Source organism: Cyprinus carpio, chromosome B2 (assembly GCF_018340385.1).
Source record: "Cyprinus carpio isolate SPL01 chromosome B2, ASM1834038v1, whole genome shotgun sequence".
NCBI lineage: Eukaryota > Metazoa > Chordata > Actinopteri > Cypriniformes > Cyprinidae > Cyprinus > Cyprinus carpio.
The window spans coordinates 12,674,634-12,696,896 of record NC_056598.1 but is presented as its reverse complement, the minus strand read 5'-3'; the positions used below and the strand labels follow the sequence as shown (position 1 = coordinate 12,696,896).

Genomic DNA, 22,263 nt, shown 5'->3' with positions numbered 1-22,263 from the left:
GACTACCTGAGCAAGATACAAGCTCAAATGTTCAAAGACCATGTGCAAACATGCACATTTTTCAAGCAAAACATATATAAAATAAAATAAAAACAGCAGAAGACAAAGTCTGTTAGGGTTCAAATAATAAACCAAAAGATATGTAGTTTGTAATTAATTTTTATGAATTATTTATACACTTTCTGGATGTCAAAATTTGTAGAACATCAGTGGATATGTTCTCTAAGATGCCTGTGAACCTGAGGCAAACTGACTTAATGCTAAATGTCACTGCAAATATTTCTAAAACTAAGACTAGAGTATTATTTCTGAGAAAGGTTTTTTTTTTGTTTGTTCGGTTTTTTTTGTACAATGCAACAACAGTCCAAAGTTTAGTAATTCCAAATGCTGAATTTGTAAAAAAGTCTCTTCTCTTATGATGGGTAGTCCATGTATCATTTCTAAGTCTGCTTGCATTATAAAAGCATATAAACACCTTACATTGTACTTGATTGATTGCTTCACGATCCAATTATTAATCCAATACTGTCATAACTATCTAACGTAATGATAGTGTCATGGATTTTTAGGTGTCCTGGATACTCCCAAACACCTGACAGATAGCTCTTTGTATATAGTCATTTGATCATTACATTTCATATTACTTTAGTGGGAATGTCCATATGTCAGTGTCTGTAAGAGAAAGATTCCTCTAGTTTGGCAGCTCCATACAAAAGTCTATTGTGTTGGTACAATGCCCTTCAGCAGTGTGAACCGGCACTGAAGCTGTTCTTGACATTGACTCAAACCTACAAGTATGCTGCCATAGGTCTTTAATCAAAAGCCATGTTTTTCATCACAGGTGTCTATTGTTCAATATATCAAGTATCTGCAACAGCCTGGCAATATTCCAGTGTTGAGTTTTCATCCTGTGTATGTCACTGATAGAGCCTAAAAATACATCCACATCCATAAATGGCTGTTTAAAGGAATAGTTCACCCAAAAATGATAATTTACTGAAAATGTACTCACCCTTTTTTCATTTTTGTGTTTTTACTGTAAAGCTAACTAAGTTATATATATTTAGAAGTGTTCTAAATCTATATAATAGTGGGTTTAAGTTATGCAGCTGTAATTTTTCAAGTCGAATGCACAGTCTAGGAAATCAGTGGTACGTGGTACACAGGTTCTTTAGTGGGTTGTCTGAACATGCTTTTGTTGTCAGAAACCTAAATTTATTGTGGCTTGAGAACATAGCTTATGTGATTGGAATACATTCAAAGTTGCAGTAATATGCATTTTGATTTTCCTCTTAACCTTTGTGTCTGTTAGTTACAATAAGCTTTTAACCAGAATTTTCCGTGTTCTGACTGTAAAACAAAACAAAACAAACAAACAAACAAAAAACACCATGATTATTAAGATGAATATCTGTGGGCATGTATGTTCAGTGCAGTAGATTTGTTGTGAAACATTAGACATTAAATGTTAATTTGCATTTAAATTGGTGTTTAGACCTACATTTCTCTCACTGCAACCGACATTCATTTATCATGTTTTCTATATGCACATAAGAAAAAAACAAAAACAAACAAACATCTAAATGGGACAATAACCATTTTAAATCCTACGATTTCACCTTGTAAATATTGTCTTTGCATTTCTTTATGTTTTCAACTCAAATTAATTGGATGTTTTATGAAAAATATGGCAATAACATGAAACTGACAAGCTGTGATCAGGTGATAAGGCTGCTACAAAATGCCAGGTGATTCCAAGTGCCTTTGTGTAACTGTTCTGTTATTAGTAGTTCACTCAGACTATTCACATGACTAATGTAGGCAGACTTCTGTTTCTGAATCCTAGTAGAGATGGATGCTGTACTTTGAAATCTACAAGGTAAATCACAGTGGGTCTGACCAGCCCCCTTTTCTTTTCTTCCAGCAGGTTGTAAAGCCATTAATGCATCAAGGGTTTCGTTCACCGTTAGACCTCAAAGTGCGAGCCCCTCTCTCTCTTTAGTCTTTGGTTAAGATCAGGGGGGCGAGGTCTCCTTGTTCTCAAATGAACCATGTACTGTCTCTGGACTGCAAGATTCGGACATATTCTACTACACTACTTTGTCTTACACTTATGGATTAATAATACGGCAGCAGGTGCAAATGTTAAGGTAAATCGCGTTCATTTTTGTACAGATCGTTGTGAAACACTCTTTGGGCTTGAAGTCGTAGGCTTGATCTACTAACGCTGGTTTGAATAAGCGCTCAGTTACAAATGCCGGTTACAATGCGGGAAACGAGAAGAGCCACTGTGGCGGGCTTAATATCAAACTTTCACGCCAAAACACGGTTTTGACCACGTCCACGAGCACGGCATTGCTTTTTTACCGCGTTTTGTGCTGTTTCGGATTCTGAGATCAAAGCCCAGCTGGAGTTTTTATGTCTGGAATTTCCCAAAATTAAAGCTGTACATGATTTTTACGATTTTGATAGCGATTTATTAAACCTCATGCACTTTTTGATATTTTGCGAGAGTATTTTAACAACTCGTGAGCTAATTAATGAATTCCAAGTGAATTAATATTCTCGAAAATCTCTTTTTCACTTGGCTTCAGGACTCAGTGCCGGTGACAACTTTTCTTTCTGTTGCATGTTTGAGTCAAGAGTGAGTTGAATCGAGGTGAATCTATGAGAACTCCGACTCATTTCCGCGAATCGGTTCTTTCGAACCGTTAGTTTCAAAGAACCTTATTAAAAAAACACATTCACCACGTAATTACGTCATCAAACGGTCCCGTGTTTACATACTCTTTTTTCGAAGGTTTTAAATTATTCTCAGCTAACGGGGAATGTTCGTTTTTTCTACATTACATAAATACTTAATGATTATGGAACGTTCTTTTAACTTCATTAGTATTTAATATACATTCGCATAATGTTGAAAGAAAACGTTCTGCGATCAGCATTCTGAAAATGTCCTTACGACGTTGTACTTGATGAACTAAGAAACGTTTTTGTAACCTTAAATAATGTTCTAATCATGGCAAGAAAACTGGACATTTTAACGTTCTTAGGATAGCCCAATAAAAATTGGAAAATTTTGTAACCTTTAAAAAACAATCACAGCCTACCAAAAAAAAAAAAAAAAAAAAAAAAAAACAACTGGACATTTCAGCTTTTTAGAAACATTTCAAAGAATTTTTTTTTTTTTTCAGTAGGCCTACATTTGACCTAAATTTGTTACTCTGGGTTGTTGCCATGATTCATCTTTTTAAACATAACAACAAAAGTCATTTAGATCGTAAAAATAAATATAATTTATACTGAATGGTTCTAAAATTAATTTACACTGCTTGTCTGAATTTTTTTTTTTGTTTGTTTGTTTTTGTTTTGTTTTGTTTAAATTTTTTAATGTTTTAGGTTATTTCTTAAAACAAACTCTTATATGTGTTTATAAAGCTGTCATTAAATTCAATAAAGTTGTATTGGTTAATATTTCTACCATTAAACTTACATTTCACCCCATTTGAAAGAGCAATTCAAAGTTGTTGACTAGATGTTGATTCAGTCCGATTCATGAATGAATCATTCAAATAGGTATTGTATCGGATTCTACCGATTCACTTAAAAGATTCGAATCAAAAGATTGATTTACAATGTAAAGCTTTAGTCGTGTCCTGCTAGTAGTCCATAAATAGCGCATTGTCATTCCCTCATTTGTTTGGTCTAACATTTATGGGCGTTATTCATCCATGTTGTTTGAAAGCAATATTACTGTTGTGCTATAAAAGATGTTTTGATGCTCAGTTCAGCACGTTTATGACCGGTTCGATCTGACTGGCGCCGTGTTCCAGCATCAGCAGACTAAACTCAGCTGAAGTGACATTTCGAAACTCATCGGCCCCATGTGGTCTCCTTAGGGGGTCTCCGTTTTAGGATGCATTAGAAAGGGGGGAAAAGTCTATTGTCTATTTAGAATCTAAACATCCAGAGGGCATTCAGATAAAAAACATATGGACATGCAGACTTTTGTTTGGACAAGATCCCCTTAACATCCCCTGCGTTTGGGGCGGGGGACACTGGATTTGCTTTTGCCAAGCTATTTGGGTTTGTTGAAAGGGGCTGCTAAACTCCCTTACAACTAAACATACCATTATGCTTTCTACAAGCCTGCAGGACAAGTAAGTGCTCTTGCTTTAAGGGTCATACTTTACTGTAAGTCCATATTCTGCTGTAACTGTGCTTCTAAAGATACTCAGTCATGAAAAAAGATAGTAAGTGGACATCTATCTCAAAATGTCACTTTCAGACAAGTGGATTTCATGCTTAAACATACAATAACTTTCCAAATGTCAGTTGTGAATTAAACAGCACACTAGGATGGGTCAACGGGTGCATAAAGCTCTAGGAAGAAAATAGTCTTTGTGTAAATCCTCCTTATACCAAAATCCAAACATTGACCATTAAAGCTGGTTTGAGATCAACCATGCTGGGCAGCTTCTCTTTGAGAGCTTCACAAGACTTTCCATGGAGCCGTGCCTGTGTTGTGTTAAAGTTCACTGATGCACGGCTTGAAGAGGAGCGATTAACCTGCTGTCTAGACAACAGGAGTCTGCTTAATTTGCCTACAGTCGCTGGCCCTTTCATCTGGGCCGTTAGGGGGGCTCCATTCACCTTCGACTCCATCTCTTCCCTAAAACTGCCCTCCACTGTTCTCTCTCTCTTAAGTCACAAAGTCTCTCTAAACTTTAATGTCTAGGCTTGTCTGGGCTTCTTCGATGAAAATTCATAGACAGCCAGTCTGTTTTGGATCATAGCCAAAGTGCTTTTTTTTTTACTGTTCTAATTTTCTTTTTTATTTCTGTTCTCTATTTTCTATTCTCATCACACTCTATTCTACCCTTCCATTTTTACTACTTATGTACCAGAGAATCAGTACTACTGAATCTTCACATTCTATATTATATTGAAAATGTATTGTTATTGATGTTGTGAGTTGTTAATACTTCACAGCAAGTATTTGAGCCCAACACAGAAAACAAGTTACAAATACTTTATTTATTTATTTTATAAATGTTAAATTTGCAAATTAAGTTGCTTTCTGTCTTAAAATGTAACCGTGTTATTTAAAAAAAAGGTTTTTAATACTTAATTGTAAATGCCAAAGTCCAACACAGTAAACAAGATCCCAATATTATCTATTTAAAAATATATATAAAAAATTGCAACATAACAAGTGGTTTTAATTCCAAAATCCTACAAAGTCTTTATATTCTGTATTATAGAACATTTCAACCGTTCTCTTTAAATAAGGTGCAGTTTTTAATACTTTACTATAAATGCTTGAGTCCAACATAGGAAACAAGATCTGTACAACAACAACATTTGATTAATATTAGTGCCTTGAGAGTCATGACCGCTTTTACCCACAAGTTACACAGAGAAGTGCTTGTGTCTGACAATAATTGCCATTGTTTACAGATTTTCCATGTTATCATGCAAGTGTGCAGCAGTGAAGCACTGTGTCTCTGTCTTTGCCAGGACAGCAGTGAGGGGAGGGAGGATTTCCAGAGGCAGCCAGACGAGGTAGCGCAGTGGTGGGGTGAATGGAGCAGCTGGTCCACCTGTTCCCGTACCTGCGGAGGAGGAGTGCGCTCTCAAGAGCGTCACTGTCTGCAGCAGAGGTACACCGCTCTCAGATATTACACAAGCTCATTTAGATCTAGCTCGCCCGAGGAAAAATGACCCTCTGATTCTGTACTAATCAGAAGTGACAGGTCTGATGCATTGTGCAAGGTTCTCCACTATGGGTTGAGATATGTCAATTTGACCCTAGTCTGAACCCACTTTTCACACCGGGTAATGTCACTCACGATCAACTTGAAGGTCACAAAATTCATTTAATGTGGGATTATTTGGCCCTGAATGCACAGTTTCTCTTTCATGTCGTTTGACTTAATTAACAAGATTGATCTGCAACGTGTTTACATTTAATTTAAATGATTTCGTTTTTAAATGTATTTTTACATTTGTATTCAATTTATTATTTGTTTTAGTTTATTTTAAACAAATGGTTTATTAATTTTCTCCAAAGAAAGAGAAAAAAAATCCATTAAAAATAAAACGTGTATAGATCAACGTATCCCTTCCTCAGCCTACACCAGAGCACAGACTAACCCGAGTGAACCCTCACATGAGAAAAGGGGGAAATGGGAGAGAATCCCCCCTTGACTAATATCCTCCAGAGCACCCAGAGGAATGTCGTGTGGAATGAACATCAGTCCACTGGCTCACATGACACAGGGCATTCTGCTCAGAATGACAAACATGTACATAAAATGGCTTTTAGAGCAAATGGTCAAACATTTCGAGGAGATTCCACTGGAGATAAGGGCCCTAGCTGAGCCAGTCCAGCTGGCTCCCATTAGCACTTCCCAGTATGGTGGAGGCAGCAAAAGGTGTGTGTGTTGGGGGAGGGGACAGAGAGAGCTAGAAAGATGAGGAGAATCATGTATGGAAACGTTTAGAGGGATCCCAGTGGCATATGCTGTGGATATGGATGCTGGTTACCAGTATGGGAAGCTGAAGTACTCCTGTTACCAGTTAGTTTACTGCCTAAAACTATGTGGAATTAATCTGAAATAAAAAATTAAATAACAAAAATGTAGCTAAACAAACAAAAATGAGAAATATTTATTTGGCAACTAACTGAAATACAGAAATAAGTTGAAGCACTAAATTTAGTAACTGGAAATAAATGAAAACTAAACAACTAAAAATACTTAACTAACTATAAAAATACTTAACTATATAAAAATACTTAAAAACTAAATGAAACCAACTAAAATAAATAAAACCCAAATTATAATATTTAGAAAAGAAAAACAATAAAAATGACAAAAGCACATAAAATGACTAAAAATTCAATAAAAATCAAAACAGAAAGTATAGAAAATTAAAAGCGCATTAGAAATATTAATACAACTATGACAGTATATAAATTATATTAAACTAACACTGGTCCCCAGCTGGATAAATCATCCTGGGCTGGTTTGGTCGAGTACTGGTGTAGGCAGTTTTTATTTAGTAGTAATGATAGAAAAGTAGAAAAGGATGGATTTTCAAGGGATATTCATGTTTTTTATTTTTTATTTTTAAATTCCTCTGAAATGTTTGATATTGGCTATTTAATTGTGCAGCTCATTTCCTCTATGTTTACATTTATATCACCTTTGCACTCACTTCAAATGTATCTTTAAAAACAACTAATAATTTATTAACATGTTAAATACAATCTATAACAAATCTGAAAATGAATATCATTTTTTAATGTTGAGTTGCCTAAATTCACTGAAGACAACTGATTTAAGTGTTCTCTTTGTGTTTTATTTTATTGAATTTATTTATACTATTTTTTAAGACAAAATCAAAAAAATATTGGCTATGTCCACTGTAACAGTAAAATCAGAATCAACTTAGGTAGGTGCATTCCTAGAATGATATCTGCAGATCATTTCATGAATGAGTAAAAATTGAATGTCCCATCAAGATCTGGAGGACTTATATACAGATAACCCTTTTTCAGACTGACGTCGACCCAAAACATCAACAGTTCCTTCTGCACTGGACCGTCCAAACAGTATCAGCTGTGTACAAATCAGGTATGGCCAAACGTTTATGAAGATGTTTGTGTATAATTAAAGGATAACCCATAGTAATGTGATTGTGTTGTTGGGTGGAATACTCCATCCAAGCCATCTGGCATAACTTTGCATTTTTACACATGTTGGCTTGAAGCTCTAATATCTGCAGGCTGTTTGACCTGCTGCCTGGCTCACGAGCTGTCTTTATTGTTGTCTGGATGTTTGCCTAGCCATGCCCAAACAGCAGAATCAGCTTCAAACAGCACCAGTGCTCTCAGTTCAATGCCAAAGCCTTCGGCAGGAAGCACTATGAGTGGGTTCCACTTTATCCGGGTAAAAAAACGTCCCTCAGTGTTTTCTTTTTCCACCTCTTTCTCTCTGTTTTTTTTTTTTTTTAATCGCTTTAATTTGCTCTGCTTCCTAGTCTTTCAACCTTTCAGTGTTTTAGACTCTTCTGAATTTCTTGTCTTGGCCCATGGCCAGCTCTATTATAGCTCACAGATGCCCCTTTAGGATTATATCCTCAGCCCATAGTCCCTTGTTATGTACAAAAGAGGCCTCTCAATTCCATAAAGACCTATTATCTCTAGAGGAATTCTCCGAAGCCTAGATCGTAATGATGTTTTGCTGATGTCACCTCCTGTTCAGATGATTACATCAACATCTCCAATAAGCCATGTGACCTCCAGTGTACCACAACCACAGGAGAAAGGCAGCTGCTGGTGCCTGCCCATGATGGGACGTTCTGCAGGGACGGGATCTATCAGGGTGTTTGCATTGAGGGCCAGTGTCAGGTGTGTCAGAATAATATTTGGTGCAAAGATTATTCCAAGCTTCAAGCAGCCAAGGTCATGTAAGCTGAGAAGGTTACATTAATGCTATATATTAAGGATGCTTGACATTCTAGCCAAAGCTGTGTTGCAATTGACAATTCATGAGAAATCATGAATTGCCATCAGTTTATTCTAAATTTAAAATGAATAAAACCAGACATAGAAACTGAAATTGATATATTATATTAATTTATATAAATTGTATATTATTATATCTATTATTAGTAATTATTTATACATTATTATTTACAGTTATGACTAATCTTTTTTTTTCATGTAAAGGCTATAGCAATAGACAATAATAAAATATCCCCTAATATTAAAATAAAAGAAAAATGGATATTTATTTTGAGATTTGCTAAAGATTACATTTAACAGTGTTATTAAATTATTTGTGTTTTTAAAGATGAACTTTGAATGGCTATTAGATGACAGAAAATGTAATATAAGTGTAATAGTAGAGGATATGAGAATGAATAATTAAGAATCTTCTAAATATGAGGTACTGTAATGGGACAGAGATCAGGTTTATGTTCTTCTGTGAAAAAAAGATCACATTTGCCCCGTGTTTGTGAGGTTATGCTCAGTGCTAACTGTTCTATTCTCTTGGTTGCAGGTGGTAGGGTGTGATGGGAAATTGTATTCCAGTAAAACCATAGACAAATGTGGAGTCTGTGGTGGAAACGGAGGTTCTTGTTATCGTGTCTCAGGATCTTACCGGAAAGGGATCACACAGTTAGGTATACCTTATGTTAGCATTAAAGTTGGTAACCAAACAAGTTCGGTTCCCAATGACCTCCATTATATTTTTCGACATGAGAACCGAAACTGTTTGGTTACCAATATTCTTCAAAATATATTCTTTTATGTTCCACACAACAAGTTAAGTTATACATGTTTGGAACAATATCAGAGTGAGTCAATGATGAAAGAATTGTATCTCTTTAACAAAGATGTCTAATTTGACACACTCATTAAACACAAACATTGTGTACAAATAATTAAATGTAGCAGATCATTTCAAATGTATTAATTCGTCATTGTGTCTTTAGGTTATGTGTTCATAACCAATATACCGGTTGGTGCTACTGATATCCAAATCATAGAGCGGCGGAAAACTGAAAATATCTTGGGTAAGAGTTTCTTGGATTGATCTGTAAAAATTCAGGTGGGCAAAGAGAAAAAACGATTAAATGTATCTTTCATCATCTTCTAGCTCTGTCTGATGAAGCGGGTCACTTCTTCTTCAATGGGAACAGTGTGATTGACAATCCACAGAACTTCCATGTTGCTGGGACAGTCTTTAAGTATAGGAGGCCGGCTAACCTCTTCTCTGATGGCTTTGAGTACATCATGGCTCAGGGTCCCACCCATCAGGCCCTGAATGTCATGGTAGGTATATAGGTATGTAACATCATCACAACCGTGTTTTTATTTTGATCTCATATGTAAATATCTCAGACAGCTGGTATATAGTATCATTTTTGTCTTTTTTAAGTACCTGTTTTCTTTTTGTTCAGTATTACAACCTCAATGGAAAGATGCCTCACATCACATATGAGTACACAGTTCCTCGAGCTCCGGAGCTGAGGGCGGCACCTCCCATGATCTCTACACCTGAGCAACCTCAAATAAGCAACCTGATGTCAAAGACATCCAGAGACCCCTCAGCAGCAGAGCAGAAGGTGAACACATCCTCTACAGAGCTCTCCTCCACTCATAATGAAATTGAGGCTCGTAAGGAGTATGGAAAGAAAGGCAACCAGAGCACTTCAATGGGACCTCAAGATAATGTGGATGTGCATGTGGGTCATGAGGAGCTGCTGTGGGAACTGCAGGCCTCTGTAAACTTCAGTGAGCTGGTATTGTTTAGACCTGCCAGTGAGGTCCTCCAGAACGAGCTAGATGATGAAATGCACCGTCTTGAGGCACAAGCTAGTTTTGGTAAGTAAGAAAAAACCTGCTTTTGGGTCTTTTAGGGAAAAGGGTGTTCTCTTCCTGATTCATGTAAACGTGGGGAAATTTAGACAATATGAAACATGATTTCAAACTCAGGTAAATGTAGTGTAAAAAATGCAAAGTGTGAAAGCAACATCAGTGTCAGAACTTGAATTTAAAGAGATATGGTATAAATGCATATATTTTTCAGTCTATGCACTGTAAAAGAAAAAAAGTTCTGAAAAGTATTCATATTGCAATAATTAAGTGTACTGTACAATCATTCAATTAAAACTTATTCTGGATAATTGTATTAGAGTTTATGACAGATGTAGCTATAGATATAAAATCATTTATTATTTTTAGCTATACTAAAGATTTTATTAAATACATGCTAAATATGCCAATATTGTTTTCACTGTAAATGCTTAATATATATAAATATGGTATCTATCTATCTATCTATCTATCTATCTATCTATCTATCTATCTATCTATCTATCTATCTATCTATCTATCTATCTATCTATCAAAAGTTTGGGGGCAGTAAAATGTTTTTATGTTTTTGAAAGAAGTCACTTATTCTCACTAAATCTGCATTAAAAAAAAGGTATTATAGTAAAATATTATTACATATTTTAAATAACTGTTATTTTTATTTGAATATATTTAAAATGTATTTTACTCCTGTGATGGCAAAGCTTACTACAGTCTTTAGTGTCACATGACCCTTCAGTCACTATAATCTGGTGCTCATTTCTTCTTATTATCAATATATTCTTAATATTTTTGTGGAAAACATCGCTGATTGTATAAGTTGAAAAGAACAGCGTTTATTTGAAAAAGAAATCAATTTAATGTATCCTTGCTTAATAAAAGTGTTAATATCTTGTCGGTAAAAATCTTACTGAACCCAAACATTTTGAATTGTAGTTTATATTTTATTAAATACAGAGTACATTCTGTAAAAGTCATCTAAAATATCCATTTTATATTTAGTTCATGTACTGTATATATTGTACAGAAATTGTATACTATAAAGAAAAGTCTAAGACTAAGATGTTATGGATTGATTGATTGATTGATTTCGTATTTAAACATGCTTTGCTGTTGTCCAGGCCCTGATTCCAACCTGATTGATGGTGATTCGTCTAGTTCTAGTGACTCCAACCACACTTCTACACCGGTGCTCAAGAGTCTCTTCTATGATGGAGCGTCTTGGCCCTCAGGCTCCAGACAGCCCTGTAAAGATGGTTCTGCACTCACGGGTTGTGCTGAGCTCAAGCTCAACTCTTCACTGGACAACAGCCTAACACTGGAGATCTACCCAGGCAACCTGGACATGCACAGTCCAGATGGAGAGTCTGTATTTGAGGCCAGGACTAATGACTCAACAAGCCACCGGTCCAACCTTCTCCAGCTCCACCAGGTGGAGCCAGTGCAAACCCCCCACAGCGAGAGGTCAGATGGAAGGCATATGAGCCGATTGAGCCTTTAGATGAATGCTCTGACATATTTATTGCCACGGTCTGGCTTGAGTTGTTTTGAATGGAAATGTGCACCAATCTTTCAAAATGTCATTGCATCCTTTCCACAGATGTGCTTGTTAGGGTAGAAAAAGATAGAAAGGTTTTTCTTTCCCAGCCTTCAGTTCTCAAAGGGCAAGTTAACATGAAATTATGAAAAATAAATTGACCTTTTCTTAAATTATGGATATGTAGGAAACTCGGGGATTTACATTTTCTGCTATAGTAACTGTATTGATGGTAATGTAGTCCAGTGAATCAAATTCTTGTTCAGACTTAAGCAAGCATAAAAAGTGTGAAAACGTCAGGGTGGGTCATTTCAAGGGCTGAGTTATAAGTGCACTCATTTTAGCCTATGTACTGTAAAATAACAAGCTTAATTTTTTTATAGTTATATTTTTGGCTTTTCTAGCTGTATTCGGGCAGTTTGAATTGAGAGGAGAACAGAACTGGGAAAGGACCACAAGACAACTCAAACATGGACCGGCCAATTCCTATCTCACCTTATTTACTTAAATGGCATATAAAATCTTGTAGTAATTTCTTAGGTGTATATTTTGTCTTGTCATAAATATTCAGAAAAAAAAAAACAATTGGATTGGATTATTTATTTATTTATTTACTGGCCAGCCAATATTTTCAATGGTCTGACCACAAAATAATGAACATTTTCTTTTTAGCAATTAATTTTTATATATATTTCATATATTTTACCTTTTTAAATATATAAATGTTAATTTTTGTTTCCATATTAAGCTTTTTGACAAAACAATTTACTTTACAAAACCATTTTGTAACAGTGCAGAATTATATAGCTATAATGTAATTATAATTTATCTGTTACTATCAAGTGAAAGCAACAAAAAATTGTCGATGCTGTATGATAGCATATAAAGGTCAAATTTTCTTGCAATAGTTGAAACTCATGAAAAACATTGTTTTAACATTAGATAAGAAAAATATAATATATAATATTTTAATTGTGTGACATAAGTAAAAGTTGAAAAAAGAAATTAACCAGCACTGATCACCATCTCTTTCTCTTTCTCTTTTCTCCTACTCCAGCAGTAATGAGTTTGAGGTGGAATCTCTAGATCGTGATATCAGCATGTCTGACATGTACCGATGGAAGGTTTCTGCGTATGCACCCTGCAGCTCAACGTGTACAACAGGTGAAATCACAAGCACACACAGACAGTGTGACACATATGCAGACACACAACCAACCTGAAACTATAAACTGTGTCTGTAGGCATAAGCACATCTTATGCATTATGTGTGAAGTATGACGGGTCAGAGGTGGATGAGAGCTACTGCGACGCTTTGACCAGGCCGGAGCCCACACACGAGTTCTGTACAGGGAAAGAGTGCCAGCCCAGGTTTGTTACTGAAAACGTCATGCGATTATTTGAGTTTTGATATCATTTGCTTTACTATAGCTAAATTCATAGGTGTAGATGTTTGGAAGCCACAGGTGCTGTTGATGACAGATCTTAAGTTCTTGTATTCTGTATTCTGAGGCAGGTGGGAAACTAGTCGCTGGAGCGAGTGTTCCCGGACATGTGGAGAGGGGTTTCAGTTCCGCACTGTGCGCTGCTGGAAGATGATGGCACCGGGATTTGACAGCTCTGTTTATGATGAGCTGTGTCAGGCTGCGGAGCTGCAGAAGCCCATCACAAGGAAAGCCTGCAAGAGCAAAAGCTGCGGCCCGCAGTGGGAGATCTCAGACTGGTCTGAGGTCAGTGTGTAAAGGCTTTGTTTAAAATCTTCATGTGGATTGAATATTAACCACCAAAATTGATGCCTTTATGCACATTTAGCTGCCTTGATTTTAGTTCAGTTTATTTGTGTAATACTTTTCACAATATAAAATGCTCCAAAGCAGCTTTACGAAGAAAACCCTTGTGAAAAAGAAGTAAAGTTAGCATGCTTTTAAAAAAAGCACCTATTACAGAAATATTATACTTTAAAAGAATACGCGGTAACACTTTATTTTAAGGTGTCCTTGTTACACATTACATGTACTTACTATTAAAATAACAATTAATTATGCATAATTTCATGCAAGTAACCCTAAACCAAACCCTTATCTTAGTAAGTGCATGTTAATTAATATTATTCAGTACGTCCATGTATAATTACATCGTAACAAAGACACCTTAAAATTGTAAATCGTGTGTGAACTGATTGTAATGCTAATTGCAAATGAATGTAAATGATATATATTTCAAAATGTTTTGAATAAGTTTTTATTTTTATATTTTCCATTTTCATTTTAAATTTTAGGTAACACTTAAGTATAGGGACTAATTCTTACTATTTACAGATTGCTTATTAGCAGGCCTATTAATAACATATTGGCTGTTTATTAGTACTTATAAAGCACATGTTCTACATGAGCATATTCTACATCCCTTATCCTACCCAATACCTGAACTTAACGATTACCTTATTATTAAGCAGCAAATTAGTAGGTTATTGAGGCAAAAGTCATAGTTAATGGTTTGTTAATAATGCAAATTGGACCTTAAAATGAAGTGTGTATTATATATTATAATAGTTTTATTCTTGTTTTAGTTGTATTTAGTATTTTATTTCGTAAACTTAATTAAAATGAGAAATGTTGCCCTTGTAACTAGATGAAATAAAAGTTTTTTTTATTTTATAAATTTTTCGTTAACGATGATCATATTTCATGAATGAATTTTTTACGTTTAAAATGCAAATTGAGTTTCAGATTTAGTTTTAATCAAGAAATGCAAAAGTTAAACCCAATAGTGCCTAAAACGTGACAGTAATGGGTGTTTGTCATTCTGACAGTGTTCAGCGCGGTGCGGCGGTCGTGGGGTGAGGAGCCGTGAGGTGCGCTGCTCTATGGAGGCCTGTAATGAGTCCACCAGACCGGACAGCCAGAGAGAGTGCGAGGGGCCGCCCTGTGACCGCAGGTGGACCGTCTCTGACTGGGGGCCGGTGGGTTCCAGAAAATGTCCTGTATGAAAATATTAGATTGTCCATTAAACATGATGTTATGTGTCTTTGCTTCTCTCTCTCTAATGCTCAGGGCCGTGTGGGGAGGGCAGGATGAGACGCTATGTGGTGTGTAAGAACAGCAGTGGGAAGGTGATTTCTGATGGCCAGTGTGATCCAGAGCTCAAGCCGCTGGCCGTGCATCCGTGTGGAGACAAAAACTGCCCCGCCCACTGGGTGGAGCAAGAGTGGGAACAGGTGAGCTGCCCCTATATACTGCAGTTTAGGGTAACTCTTCCCATCCATCTCCTATGCATTGTTATTTTAGCATCATTTATATGCTATTATAGTATTTATCAATTTTTTTGAGTTTGTATTTTTATATGTTCAGTTTTCATTTTAGTGTGTTTCATTTTTACAATTTTTTTTTATTTTTTATATTAGTTTAGCTTCAATTTCTATTTATTTCAGTTTATTTCTATTAATTGTATGACATATTTCAGTTCTCTTAATAATAGTTAATAAATTAAATAAACAGTTTTAATTTTACATTTTTCAGCTTTTATCTAATATTATCTCATATATATTTTTCATCTTCATTTTAAGTATTGAAATAATTAATTGCTAACACTACAAGAAGGTTCCATTTGTTGACATTAGATAACTACATTAGTTAACATGAAATAATAATGAAAAGTACTTGTATTAATCTCAGTTAATATTAAATTCAACATTTAATGATGCATTATTAAAATATAAAGTTATATCTGTTTATATTAATAAATGGTTATGAACTAACACTGAACACTTGTAGTTTTGTTAACATTAACAAAGATTAATAAATACTACAAATGTATTGCTCATTTTTAGTTAATGTTATGCATTAATTAACATTAACTATTGACCCTTACTGTAAAGTCTTACCAACAATTTTAATGGTTTTTGTATTATTTAACAATAACAACACAGCTCCTATGTGTTTAATGAGCTGTTTACTGTAGTATTTTGTCTTGAACATTCGCAGTGTAATGCCACATGTGGCCGTGGGGTGAAGACGCGTCAGGTGGTGTGTGCAGGGCTGGAGGGTGGCGTCTTCAAGGAGTTCCCTGAAAGGATGTGTGACAGATCCCTCAGACCTGCCGACAGTGCGGCCTGTTTTGAGAGACCCTGCTCCAAGTGGTTCACCACATCCTGGTCCCAGGTTAGGAGGGGTTTGGCTTCTTATTAAACATTTTTTGTGCTACAGAATTCAGGGGGTTTATGCCATGTATAGTGTATTCATTGCATTGGGATGTTGACACATTAGGTTCATACAGTGAAAATGATGATATAACATACTATGTATTACACAAAATATTTCTTATGCCATTTTTAAACAAATATTGTGTTCGTCAAATAAATGTTGTTTTCTAATCAAGTTCATGTTCAGCATCCTACTAGTAATTTAATAAGGAAGCTTGTTAAAAATAAGACATAAAGTTACAGTTTTAAGACATAATGTCACGTAGTGGGAAATAAAGTCTCGGTTACGTGAAATAGTCACAATGCTAAGAAATCAAGTCAAAATTGTGAGAAAAAGATTTAACTGCAATCGCGAGAAATAAAAGTTGCAATTTCAAGAAAAGTCACAGTTGTGAGAAATAATGTTGCAGTTACCAGAAATGATATCTTAATTCTGAGATGTAAAATCTCAATAGTGAGCTCAAGAACATATTGTGAAATTCAGTCATTTCAATAAGTATCCGCACATATGAGTTTCATGTGAGAGCAAAAAAAAGTTCCCCACATTTTTGCTTGTGTTGAAGTTGCTCATACAAATTTGCCTTGTTGACCGACAGAAAGCTTGGTTTAAAAGTGACTTTTGCACATCACTTTGTGAGTCATCAGTGCAAATAGGGAGTGATTGATCTGTTCTGGATAATGGCTCATTGAAATGTTTGCGTCTGTGCCCTGCAGTGCAGTAAGACATGTGGGATTGGAGTGCGTGTGCGAGAGGTGAAGTGTTATCAAGGAGAAGAACTGGGCCATAGCTGTGATTCAACACTGAGACCAGAGGCCAGGCAGAGCTGTGAGGTGCAGCCCTGCACTACTGAACCACCAGGTACTTTTACAGCAAACCACAGCACTACACGTACAAACTAACTGAGCTTCCCCATCTAAGCTTAGCTACGCATTGCAGACTTTCAGCAAGACAGGCCTCGAGTAAGTTGAAAACAAATCCAATCTATCTTTATTTGGAAAGATGCTGTAAGGACGCACCCTGGCATGGCTCTTATTTGATCACGCCAGTTATAAGTAGTTTATGCTGTACCTTTTAATGAAACACAGCAACGAGTGTGTGTTAAAACGCTCGGCTCAATTAATAGCACATGTGCATCTATCTTGGCTCAACACAAGCTAATTCCTGTGAAATTTAGTCCAGATTAATGCTTTGTTGTTTTTAATCTTTGCAGGGCAAGTGCATCATGCATGTCATCAATTTGGCAGCTAATTTTGTGTTTTTGGACCACAATGACATTCCTTGTTCTGCATTAGAGATTTAATAGGCAGAACATGGTACAGTCCTGCGCTTGCTGATGTTCATTGAGATCTACTTAAAGCATGTTTCTTGACATCTCTGCAAAGATTTGCCTTACAAGGCTGAAGTGTGTAAACTTTCTATCTATCTATCTATCTATCTATCTATCTATCTATCTATCTATCTATCTATCTATCTATCTATCCATCCATCCATCCATCCATCCATCCATCCATCCATCCATCCATCCATCCATCCATCCATCCATCCATCCATCCATCCATCCATCTGGGATTTTAACATGGGAATAAATATAAATATTTATAGTATATTATATCTGCCATTAAATTTTTATTTCTACATTACACAATTATTAAAATATTTAAATATATAATATTTCTTTATTTAATAAAATAAATGTAAATATTTAAACGTATGTATTTATTTATAACTAATATGCTTTCACTGCTATTGCACTTCTAAAAATATTTATTTAAATCTATTTATTATGCTATAAAAAAATATTTACATGAGAAAAAATTATATAAATATTTAAATGTATGTATGTTCAACTTTTAAACACTGAAACATTGAAAAAAAATACATTTACATATTTAATTTATTCATAATATTGTCTTTGCTATTGAGATTTTAACAGTTAAAAATAACTGAAATATTAAATAAATACAATAGATAAATTATTTGATATTTATTTTGTATTTAATAAAAATGAATTCATGATGTAATTATGTTTTCACATACTTTATGTCTTTTTAAACTGTCTGTTTCTTATTTTTCCCCCAGCTGAGGATGCTTGTCAGGATAAAGCGACAGCTAACTGTGCCCTTGTCCTGCGGGTGAAGCTGTGCACTCACTGGTACTACAGGAAGGCCTGCTGTCTGTCCTGCAAGAACAAGAGCCAGTGAAGGCTGTCTGGCTCCTCACTGTGGCCTTGCAGTTAATGTGAAGACCCTCCTCCACATACTGGACGCACTGAACACAGAACTGACCATATCCAGCCCTCCAACCCCATTGCTGTCAACCTCTCCTTCATAAAAAAGGTGCTATATCAAAAGGGCACTGGCCCTGGTCGTGGTCCTGCAGGGACCCGGTAAAGGCAGCTCCTGTAACTGGACTGCAGAGGAGCCGTGGGTCTACTAATGATAGAGACACACAGTCCTCTGATCAGACAACTGTAATGTGTACTGTAGAAGCCTCCATTCTGCTCTTACACACTTCGAAATAAATACACACACATCATATGATATATGTACAAAGGGTTTTTTTATTTTGTTTTTGTTGGTGTTCATTTTTCCTCTAGAAGAAGAAATAAAACTAAAGTGGTTTTGAGATCTGCGTGGTGTTTTTTCATACATGCATGCTCAGTATTTTCATGCTTTTGTCATAAAATATTCTTAACATTTGAAACAAATCCAGTTATGTCATTCAAGCTTCATTTTATACAGTAAATATAAATATAACAGTAGGGTACAATGAGGCCAGTATGTTGCCCTATTAAAAGAAACATTATTTATATATTAGAATGTAAAATCAATATAATATTAAAATATTATTTAATGTATTTTGGGACCAGGTGTTTTTAGTCCCATTGTACTTCAACAAATATATAACATGACTGAATATGAAACTAAAAGCCACTTAAAGCCAATGACTGTACATCAAACAGATATGATTTCTGAACATTTTCACCCACTTGTTATATAATTGCCAGCAGCGGTAAAAGAAGAAGATAGATTGTGAGAGACACTGATGGACTAGAGTTGGGGGGTGGGGCGACTGTTGTATTAGTGCCCACGAATCTAACAGGATCACTTTGAACGCCAACCCAGAAGAGAGAGAAACTCTGCACAAATGTTGCCCTGCAAAGGCCAGTAAATCCAATAAATACAATGACAGAGAAAAAAACTGATACCAGAAAAGGCACTGTATTAAATAATTATTTGTTGAAAGCATCTTTCAATGAGGCAAGTAAACTGTAAAAACTCTTGCAGAATTGTGAAAGCACTGTGTTTGTGTGTGTGTGTGTGTGTGTGTGTATATATATATATATATATATATATATATATATATATATATAGTGGATATATATATATATATATAATAGGGCGGCTATATATATATATATATATATATATATATATATATATATATATATATATATTTGAAGTGGATCAAAACCTTTCATCAAAGTTGAAACCAAACCAAAATGCGTTCTAAGGACAACATTTATGTATTTTTTGATCCACTTTAAATGTTGACTACTGTGTGTGTGTTTAACATTCATCCTTCCGTCAGGTCATTTTGACCCAGAATTTTCTTTTAGATTTGTTAAAAAATTGAGTGTTCATCTGAGTGGTACAAAATTTTTGTTTTATAAATAGGAATGAATGGAATGTGAAAAAAAAAAAAAAAACATTTTTATAAGATAAAAAAAAAAAAAAAAAAAAAAATCTGACACAATCCAGAAAAAATTAATATCCAAACAAAGGGCTGGGGCTAGAATATTTCCAAGGCAAAAACACTTACATACCCAACGCATGCACACACACACACACACACACACACACACACACACAGAGAGAGAGAAAGACACATTATAACACGCGATATAAAACAAGGTAAATAAAAATAAAATAAAATGAAAATCAACAAAAAAATTATAATAAAAAAGCTACATAAATATTAAGAAAAAAATATATAAAAATAGATCAAAATAAACTTTCTGGACCAATTATTATTTTTTTTTAATATTAGGCCTTCTGGTCATTTTGACCCGCGAGGGAAAGATTTGTTACGAAAAGTGGGGGAAGGATGAAGGTTAAGCATTTGTCATGAAATTTAGTTATGTATTAGAATACTAAAAAATATTACAAAACAAAAAAAAGAACAATGCTGTATGTGTACTGTGTATATTTATTATGTATATATAAATACACACACTTATAGTATATATTTTGAAAATATTCACAGGTATATACATTTATATATTTTTATACTTATATTTAATATTATATAGAAATATATTTAATATTTTAAAATAACATTTTTCTTAAATATATACATGCATTTGTTTATATTTAAATATACATAATAAATATACACAGTACACATACATATTTTATGTAAACAAAAACTTATTTTGGATGCGATTAATCGTGATTAATTGTTAGACAGCACTATTGTAAACATAATAAAAGTAAATATTAGCGAAATACAGTGTACACACGTGGAATAATTTTACCTGAACCGAATATCTGTGTTGCTGTTGTTAGGAGCTTTCCATAGAGCCACAATATTTGATTTGGTAACATTTGAAGTGTGACTGACAACTGAGCCCTGAAAGATAAAGAATGCTGCTTCACATCAGTGTGTACAATACTGTCTACATGTAAATATGTATCCAGACACTTCAGCAGAGATAAATAACAATGTAATGCAAAGCAAAACTTCTTTCTTGAAAGGAGTTTCCCAAAATCATGAAGGTCTGGACGACATTACGGTAAGCAAATGATGACAGAATATTCATTTTTAAATAAACATCTTACCGCTGTTCCACAGTTGAGTAATTGAGCGTCACTTCCCATAATTGTGAAAGTTCCTACTGGACCCGTCTCATCCCTGGCCTGAAGAAGGAAGCCCTTGAACCCAGTCTCATTTGCTTGCAATGTCACTGCCAATGAATAAATCAGTGATGTGAACTGTGAACTGTGGACATGGGAGAAACTGACTCATACATTCACTAAAAATCACAAGACAGCAGTTGCTTAAAAGCCATTTCCAGAATGGCTCTAGTATCATGTTTACAGACGCCACTTTGTTTGATATTTTGTATGAAATTCCATTTATGTTTTTACAGGTCCTGTCACAAACCTCTGATCACCTGACCCTCTGTGTAGTTTGAGACGTCTGTGGTGATTCTATATGGAGGTTCTAACATAGAGGCAGTATTATTTCCATGATTAGGAGTCATAGATGTGCATGCCAGAGTCACCGTTCCATTGCTGTATGCAGTTACAGCATGAAGATTCAGCCAAAAAACCACGATGAGAAACTGTTTATTCATCTAAAACCGGATAAGTCAAAAAGATAAATCACATTAACAACAATTATAAAACATAACACTGACAATTATTGACATTTTAATTGAAAAGTGCACTATTTTGGTTCCAGTTAATGTTTTAACCATGAGTTACCAACCTTCACAAAATCAAACAGCGATGTTGGGTTATTTTCCAGAAAATATGAGTACAACTGATGTGTGTCAGGAATAAGTGGGTTTATAAGCGCTTGATACCAGGAAGGTAAACAATAAGCAGACAGCAAAACATCCTTATTGGCAGGGAAAAATCATAAAGTAAAGGGAGTGGATATGTGAAGTATGAGCAAGTGAAAATGGTGAACTATAAAGAAATAAATAAAGGCGGTTATTTGAATTATGAGGAAATAAAACCTGCTTGTTAGATGTGTAATAATTGATGAATGGAGTTCAGTGCTCACATAAAACTAACACATGAAAAAATAAGATAAGAATAAGAGGATAAGATGAGAAGTCTGATTCATAAAAGGGTTGCCAGGTTCCTTGGCCTACTTTCAGTCATTTACAGTAACTAAAAAACAGACCTACAGGCCTACAGTATATTAGCTTTATAGAACCATGTGTTTATATATATAGCACATCATTTAGCAGTTCAATAAACTATCGAGAGTCAATTTTCAGCAGTTTTAAGCTGCATTTTTTCAAATAAAGCTTTAAGAGGTACGTATATCATAAAAACAAGCTTCAAAATTGAACAGCATGGCAATTTTATTTAATGTGAATTACTGAAAGATATAGGCCT

At 34.9% G+C, this 22,263-nt stretch overlaps 2 protein-coding genes across 4 annotated transcripts; one reads left to right on the top strand and one right to left on the bottom strand.

The window, feature by feature from the left end:
• The first annotated feature begins 1,967 nt into the window (after window positions 1-1,967).
• On the top strand, window positions 1,968-18,913 carry LOC109107977 (ADAMTS-like protein 2). Of its 3 annotated transcripts, none has more exons than XM_042718068.1 (18): window positions 1,968-2,150; window positions 5,521-5,663; window positions 7,565-7,640; window positions 7,853-7,955; window positions 8,271-8,416; window positions 9,072-9,195; window positions 9,508-9,588; window positions 9,672-9,847; window positions 9,976-10,399; window positions 11,512-11,854; window positions 12,985-13,091; window positions 13,172-13,298; window positions 13,444-13,657; window positions 14,740-14,889; window positions 14,974-15,144; window positions 15,911-16,087; window positions 16,843-16,987; window positions 18,209-18,913. In XM_042718068.1, the coding sequence occupies exons 1-18, from the start codon at window positions 2,052-2,054 to the stop codon at window positions 18,328-18,330; spliced, it is 2,928 nt and encodes a 975-aa protein (XP_042574002.1). In that variant the 5' UTR covers window positions 1,968-2,051; the 3' UTR covers window positions 18,331-18,913. The 3 variants fall into 3 exon arrangements, with proteins under 3 accessions (XP_042574002.1, XP_042574003.1, XP_042574004.1); XM_042718069.1 differs by having other exon boundaries at window positions 1,969-2,150; window positions 12,988-13,091; XM_042718070.1 differs by having other exon boundaries at window positions 2,018-2,150; window positions 5,526-5,663.
• A 194-nt stretch (window positions 18,914-19,107) lies between these two features.
• Window positions 19,108-22,074, bottom strand: LOC109107989 (putative ferric-chelate reductase 1). Its single transcript, XM_042718072.1, has 5 exons — window positions 21,623-22,074; window positions 21,296-21,488; window positions 20,971-21,095; window positions 20,667-20,761; window positions 19,108-19,284 (listed from the first exon to the last, which is right to left on the bottom strand). The coding sequence occupies exons 2-5, from the start codon at window positions 21,486-21,488 to the stop codon at window positions 19,122-19,124; spliced, it is 576 nt and encodes a 191-aa protein (XP_042574006.1). The 5' UTR covers window positions 21,623-22,074; the 3' UTR covers window positions 19,108-19,121.
• Between the last annotated feature and the right edge of the window lie 189 nt (window positions 22,075-22,263).